The 8184-nt window shown below is 47.5% G+C and overlaps 1 protein-coding gene across 1 annotated transcript in view; it reads right to left on the reverse strand.

Annotated features, from left to right (window-relative positions):
* Nucleotides 1–7595, reverse strand: part of LOC311108382 (uncharacterized protein) — a gene marked incomplete at its 5' end in the record, with an annotated part of 17961 nt that extends 10366 nt beyond the window's left edge. Inside the window, 2 exons of the mRNA XM_084151016.1 lie at nt 6590–6593; nt 7047–7595. Of these exons, the coding sequence (XP_084007142.1) occupies nt 6590–6593; nt 7047–7595 (553 nt within the window). The remainder of the gene's footprint in view (nt 1–6589; nt 6594–7046) is intronic.
* Nucleotides 7596–8184: the final 589 nt, after the last annotated feature.

Genomic DNA, 8184 nt, shown 5'->3' on the forward strand with positions numbered 1-8184 from the left:
AAGCCTATTAAAGTTGGAATCCGTAGCGGTGAAACTGCCACGTCCGTTTGTGATATTACAACAACATCTTATTTCAAACAATGAACACTCTTCTTTTTTTTTTTTTTGCATTGCCCATTTTTATTTTTTTTATTTCACCTTTATTTAACCAGGTAAGCCAGTTGAGAACAGGTTCTCATTTACAACTGCGACCTGGCCAAGATAAAGCAAAGTAGTGCAATAAAAACAACACAGAGTTACATATGGGGTAAAAAAAACATAAAGTCAGAAATACAACAGAAAATATATATACAGTGTGTGCAAATGTAGCAAGTTATAGAGGTAAGGCAATAAATAGGCTATAGTGCAGAATAATTACAATAGTATTAACACTGGAATGCTAGATGTGCAAGAGATGATGTGCAAATAGAGATACTGGGGTGCAAAAGAGCAAAATAAATAACAATATAGGGATGAGGTAGTTGGGTGGGCTAATTTCAGATGGGCTGTGTACAGGTGCAGTGATCGGTAAGGTGCTCTGACAACTGATGCTTAAAGTTATTGAGGGAGATAAGAGTCTCCAGCTTCAGAGATTTTTGCAATTCGTTCCAGTCATTGGCAGCAGAGAACTGGAAGGAATGGCGGCCAAAGGAGGTGTTGGCTTTGGGAATGACCAGTGAGATATACCTGCTGGAGCGCAGACTACGGGTGGGTGCTGCTATGGTGACCAATGAGCTAAGATAAGGCGGGGATTTGCCTAGCAGTGATTTATAGATGGCCTGGAGCCAGTGGGTTTGACGACGAACATGTAGTGAGGACCAGCCAACAAGAGCGTACAGGTCACAGTGGTGGGTAGTGTATGGGGCTTTGGAGACAAAACGGATGGCACTGTGATAGACTACATCCAATTTGCTGAGTAGAGTGTTGGAGGCTATTTTGTAAATGACATCGCCGAAGTCAAGGATCGGTAGGATAGTCAGTTTTACGAGGGCATGTTTGGCAGCATGAGTGAAGGAGGCTTTGTTGCGAAATAGGAAGCCGATTCTAGATTTAACTTTGGATTGGAGATTCTTTATGTGAGTCTGGAAGTTGAGTTTACAGTCTAACCAGACACCTAGATATTTGTAGTTGTCCACATACTCTAGGTCAGACCCGTCGAGAGTGGTGATTCTAGTCGGGTGGGCGGGTGCTAGCAGCGTTCGATTGAAAAGCATGCATTTAGTTTTACTAGTGTTTAAGAGCAGTTGAAGGCTACTGAAGGATTGTTGTATGGCATTGAAGCTCGTTTGGAGGTTTGTTAACACAGTGTCCAATGAAGGGCCAGATGTATACAAAATGGTGTCGTCTGCGTAGAGGTGGATCTGAGAGTCACCAGCAGCAAGAGCGACATCATTGATATACACGGAGAAAAGTGTCGGCCCAAGAATTGAACCCTGTGGCACCCCCATAGAGACTGCCATAGGTCCAGACAACAGGCCCTCCGATTTGACACACTGAACTCTATCTGAGAAGTAGTTGGTGAACCAGGCGAGGCAGTCATTTGAGAAACCAAGGCTATTTAGTCTGCCATCATTGCACGTGCAATAGAACAGCAGATGTACTGTTTGGACTACAACATGCCTTGATGCTGGAGCTCCTCTCTACCGTTTAATAAACAAAATAAAAACGATAACAAATGTGCCTGGAGCGCCAAGTGGCGGTATTTCTCCTTAATGCGGATCTCAGCTTTAAGGACAGACATGGCTCAGGGTGCCTTCGTGTGTCTGTTAAGAAAACTCATGTTAAATTGAACAGACAGAAAAATAGGTGCTGATATTTAGGAGTCTTTTTTACAGGAGTGAGAACTTAATTCGTTTTGGATCTGAAGAATTTAGACAGTAAGGGAAGGGCAATGAGGCGAGATTGTCAGGGCGACGTGTATGCGGTGAGCGAAGTCACGGAAAATCTCGTCCACAAATGATTGGAAGACTGAAGAAGGAGCATTCATTAAACCGTATGGCATGACGAGGTACTCATAGTGACCCGAGGTGGTACTGAATGCTGTCTTCCACTCATCTCCCTCCCTAACGCTCCTGAGATCCAATTTTGTGAAGAATCACGCCCTGTGTAATGACTCCGTCATACTAGCAATCAGAGGGAGAGGATAGCTGTATTTGATTGTGATCTGATTGAGACCACAGTAATCAATACACGGGCGTAAACCCCCACCCTTCTTCTTCACAAAAAAGAAACTCGAGGACGCAGGGGAAGTGGACGGCCGTATGTATCCCTGTCTCAGAGATTCGGTGACGTATGTCTCCATAGCCGCCGTCTCCTCCTGAGACAGAGGATACACATGACTACGCGGAAGCGCAGCGCCTACTTTGAGGTCTATCGCACAATCCCCCTGTCGATGAGGTGGTAATTGAGTCGTCTTCTTTTTACAGAAGGCGAGTGCCAAATCGGCATACTCAGGTGGAATGTGCATGGTGGGAACTTGGTTCGGGCTTTCCACCATCGTTGCCCCTACGGAAACACCTACACACCGCCCGAAACACTGATCAGACCATCCCTTGAGAGCCCTCTGTTGCCATGAAATGTTGGGGTCATGAGATGTTAACCAGGGAAGCCCCAACACCACGGGAAATGCAGGAGAATCAATCAAATACAAACGTAGTATCTCCTCATGGCCCTCCTGCGTTTTCATCCTGAGCGGCACTGTGACTTCCCTAATCAATCCTGACCCCAAAGGGCGGCTATCTAGGGCATGGATGGGGAAGGGCACATCAACAGGTACAATAGTAATCCCTAACTTATAGGTGAATTGGCGATCGATAAAATTCCCAGCTGCGCCTGAATCTACTAGCGCCTTATGCTGGGAGTGAGGAGAAACCTCGGGAAACACAACTTTAATACACATATGCGCAACAGAGAGCTCTGGGTGAGTTGGGTGCCTACTCACCTGGAATGACTCATCAGTGCGCTGCTTACCGCCTCGATTCCTAGGAGACCCTCCCCAGCACCGACCAGCAGTGTGTCCTCTGCAGCCACAATTGGTGCAGGGGACGGCCTCCCTCCTGGTCTCTCTCCTGGTCTCCCTAGCACCAGCACCTCCGAGCTCCATAGGGGTCGGCTCGGAAGTGCTGGGGGATGGAATGGACGGCCCTGAATCCGGACGTCCGCAGGTAGCCAACAGGGTATCCAGACGAATGGACATGTCCACCAGTTGGTCAAAGCTGAGGTTGGTGTCCCTGCAGGCCAATTCCCGACGCACGTCCTCCCTCAGGCTACATCTGTAGTGGTCGATGAGGGCTCTCTCATTCCATCCCGCGTTGGCAGCCAGCGTCCGGAAGTCCAGCGCGAACTCCTGTGCGCTCCTCCTCCCCTGTCTAAGGTGGAATAGATGCTCACCTGCCGCTTTACCCTCTGGTGGATGATCGAATACTGTCCTGAAGCGGCGGGTGAACTCCGCATAGTTGACAGTAGCGGCGTCTATTCCCCCCCACTCGGCATTGGCCCACTCCAGCGCCTTGCCGGACAGACAGGAGATGAGGGCGGACACGCTCTCGTATCCCGAGGGCACCGGGTGGATGGTTGCTAGGTAGAGTACAACCTGGAGCAGGAAACCATGACACCCGGCCGCTGTGCCATCATAAGCCCTCGGGAGCGAGAGCCGAATCCCACTGGACCCCTGAGGTGAAGCGATGGGCATCGCCGATGGTGGTGGTATCGTTGGAGAAGGCGTAGGCAGACCCTCTCTTTCCCATCGCCCAATAGTGCTCACCACCCGTTCCATGGCGGTGCCGAGAGCCTGGATCATGGCCGCTTGGTGGTCGACGCGTTCCTCCATTGATCCAGCTGGCACCGCCGCTCCTGCTGACTCCATGAATGGTGTGTGATTCTGTCAGGGTGATGTGTATGCGGTGAGCGAAGTCAAGCGCAGGACACCGAGCTACTGGCAGACAAACTTTACTAGCACAGTAATATAAATACAAACAAACCTCCAAGCAGGGAGGAAACAAAATACGCATACACCCGAGACTGCCGACCTCACGGAAAACAATCACACACAATAACCAACGAGAGACAGGGGGTTATAAAGGGAATACAATATACCATAATGGGAAACAGGTGAAAACAATCAGGACAAACTAGACAAACACCGAAACATAGATCGGTGGCAGCTAGTACTCCGGGGACGACGAACGCCGAAGCCTGCCCGAGCAGGCCTGCAGCCTCGACTGATTCCGTGACAGAGATAGAGCTTTGGGTTGTCTTTGCTTTTGAACGGACAGATAAACAAATGGTGAGACCTAGTTTTGGTCCCAAGAATACAGCCAGTATTAGGGTAGTTTAGGGTAGGCATGTAGGCCAGATAGAGCTCGTAGGCTAACTTTCCGTGTTTGTAAAAATATTTCAACATTAAAAGGAACAGACATCAGAACAAATTGTGATACAGTCTGTTGTTTCTAATTAAAGAATAGGGTTTAGGTTTCCCTTCTCCTCCTCTGTTCTCCATCTTCTCACCCAGATGGACTGTAAAGCATACGGCTCTGGTCAAAAGTAGTGCACTATATAGGGGATAAGGTGCCATTTGGACCTTCACCGTGGAGAACAAAGAGCAGTGAATTTTAACCAGTGCGTTAATCAGCCCCAGGTAATGATTCAAGCCTGTCGACAACATCAGCTGCAGGTGAACAGCCTCGGGCTACTGTACTCAACAAGATTTCATAGTTTCCCTTCGAAATTCAACATATTATGGATAAACGTCTATTTTTTATGCATTCATTCAACGTAGTTACAGGGTTAAAACAGAAACAACTCAAAGGTGGTTAAGGTTAAGGCTATGGTTTGGGGAAGGCTCTGCAAACCAACCGACGTCATACCATCAAGTACTATCAAGTATTCTCATGGCTTGCTGGAGCATTGAGAACTGCCGTAGCGCAGTGGTCTAAACAGCGCACTTGGATCACAAGGTCGTGCCCAGTGCTGGGCAATCTTTATTTTTTTGGGGGGGTGAGCGCCGAGGAAGGCATATATCGACGTTCTCAGGACCTTTCAAACGTCCGAAAGCGAAGTCTATTTCTAGTGATCAAGCTGACTGTACTGCAGCACAGATAATGAGAAGACAGGAGCAGAGAGAGAGAGATGGAATAAAAAGAAAGAGACATACAGAGAGAGGGAGAGAGGAAGGGGTGGAGAAAGAGAGGGGGGGAGTGTCACGACTTCCGCCGAAGTTGGTGCCTCTCCTTGTTCGGGCGGCGTTCGGCGGTCGTCGTCACTGGCTTTCTAGCTGCCACCGATCTACGTTTCTTTTTCCATTTGTTTTGTCTTGATTGTACACACCTGGTTCCCATTACATTAATATATTTCCCTATTTAACCCTCTTTTTCCCACATGGTTTTGTGCGTGTTTGTTCTTTGTTTTGTGTCTAAGACTTATGTGAGCTGGTGTGTTTTCCCTGCGTGGAAATTAGTGTTGTTTATTTTTCGAGTAAAGTATGTTGTTTACTCAGTTCTGTGTCCTGCGCCTGACTCTGTCCTACCGCTGCACATTGACACTTGACAGGGAGAGAGAGAAACAGAATTAGATGGAGGCGGAGAGAAAAAGAGAAAGAAACAGACTAAAAGCCAGAGAGAAAGGGAGACAGAAATAAATTAAACAGAGAAAACAGCGAAAGGAGTGACGTACTTAAGAGATGGCGTGCAGCTTCTAGTCAGTGTGGGTTAATTGTGTCTTGTCAGAGAGGGCTTCTCCTCCAGTCTAGCTTATCAATGGTGTCCTCCTCCACCGTGCGACGGTGGCGGTTTGGGAGAGTGTGTGTGTGTGTGCATGTGCGTTTGTGTGTGTGCTGAGCTGAGAGGCACTTGCCTTCACACAGGCCAGGAGTGACAGAGAGGCTTGTCACTCTCTGCAGTAATCCTCTCATTATGGCAATTAGGAGAGTAGGGGGAGGCAAAGTGATAGCCAGGTCCTCAATTCACCATGGCCCTCGCACCGTTAGAGCGTCAGACACAACCAGCCATCAATTGGCCTGGATTAAAACAGTAATTGGTGAAAATTGGCTATTCAAGTGTGCGCTGTTGGGATAGAAAAACAATGAGCTGACATGAGCTACAGAGAGTGGCTAGTTTGTGGGAATAACATGGTCAGCTTTGTTGTCAGGCTCATAATCATAGTGACGGAGGTTGGGATAGGGGACAGCAAAATGTCCACCTGAAGCTAAGATAGAAATATAGCTGCAAGCAGCCATGGCGGGGTTCAAGCCTCATGGCTCCTTAACACGCCTGCCAAATATCAGAGGTCAAAATCAAACAGATCATGCAATAGGCTTTTGATGGATTGAAAACAGAGGTGGACACCATAAATCCCCCTGAACCCCTTTCGTCTCAGAGGGCCGCTGGGTCCTAGAATCCTTTGAGACATATACCCCCCCCCCCCCCCCCACTCCCCTAATCACCCTCCCGCCATCATAAAAATAAATACATCCAATACACACCCCTCCCCACACTCCCCCAGACATTCTCTCTCAAACACATACACACACACACACACACACACTGTAGAAAACCCCCCGCTGCTTTATCAACGTCAATGAGATGTATTCTAGGTCTCCAGTCTCTCCACACACCTCTCTGCATTGCAGACAGAGATAAAAGATAGTCCAAATCTGGAGGAAGTCAGGACATTGTATTAGTGTTGCAGGATAAACAGCCTATCTACTGAGAGACTGTATCTGGTAGTGATTCACTGCTATCTGCTAGATAGAGTCACTTGTGTTTTTCTCTCCTATTTCCCTTGTGACATCACTCCATCTCTCCTTGAACCTTGAACCCTAGGATGGCGTTTCAAGTTGATATGACAAGGAAATGAAAAAGGAAGAAGGGAGGAAAAAAGGAAGACTCATAACCAGCTCTCTTTTCCTCTTTTCATCCTGCTTCTCCTAACAGTATGTCCCACCAGGGGTCCTCACACCTACTGAATGAACCAACCTGCACACACAGTTTGTTTGTGTGTGTGTGTTTGACAGAATGGTAGGAGTGTGTGTATCGGTGTGTGTGTGTATCGTGTGTGTGCATATACAGTACATATGCCCTGTACGTCTCCATGTGTATGTCTGCATACGTCTCCATGTGTACGTCTGCATACGTCTCCATGTGTACGTCTGCATACGTCTTCATGTGTACATCTGCATACGTCTCCATGTGTACATCTGCATACGTCTCCATGTGTATGTCTGCATACGTCTCCATGTGTACATCTGCATACGTCTCCATGTGTACGTCTGCATACGTCTCCATGTGTACATCTGCATACGTCTCCATGTGTACGTCTGCATACGTCTCCATGTGTACATCTGCATACGTCTCCATGTGTACGTCTGCATACGTCTCCATGTGTACGTCTGCATACGTCTCCATGTGTACGTCTGCATACGTCTCCATGTGTACGTCTGCATACGTCTCCATGTGTACGTCTGCATACGTCTCCATGTGTATGTCTGCATACCTCTCCATGTGTATGTCTGCATATGTCTCCATGTGTATGTCTGCATACCTCTCCATGTGTATGTCTGCATATGTCTCCATGTGTATGTCTGCATACCTCTCCATGTGTATGTCTGCATACGTCTCCATGTGTGTGATATCTCCCCTGTGGGTCTGTTTCTATCAAGGGCAAATCAGAGCTGTCAAAAGCGTCATGCCGTGCTGCCATGGCAACCACATTAGCACTTGCGAAGGTCACGAGATGGAGTGTGTTCCAGTCCTGCAGAGGCCTGTCATACATGAGACACAGCCAGAGCATAACACACACACAGACACGCACACACACACACACACACATACAGACAGAGGACACACACACACAGACCCACAACAGACACACACACACAGAGCCACAACAGACACGGGGACACACACAGACACACGTACACACAGACGGACTCACACTGCTGCTGCGACATCAGAAACACTCCGGCTACATTCATGTTTATACATTAGAACACAGTAGAAAAAAAGGCCTCTCTTTAATTCTCTGTGAAAGTGACAGCTACTTCCATTTTACTTCCGTATCATTGCCAATGCTGTTTTTAACAGGCTTCACCATTATATAATCAAATTCATGAAAATGCAGTCATTTATTAAGATATACAGTACCAGTCAAAAGTTTGGACACACCTACTCATTCAAGGGTTTTTCTTTATTTTTACTATTTTCTACATTG

Source organism: Coregonus lavaretus (assembly GCF_964263955.1).
Source record: "Coregonus lavaretus genome assembly, chromosome: 33".
NCBI classification, from domain to species: Eukaryota; Metazoa; Chordata; class Actinopteri; order Salmoniformes; family Salmonidae; genus Coregonus; species Coregonus lavaretus.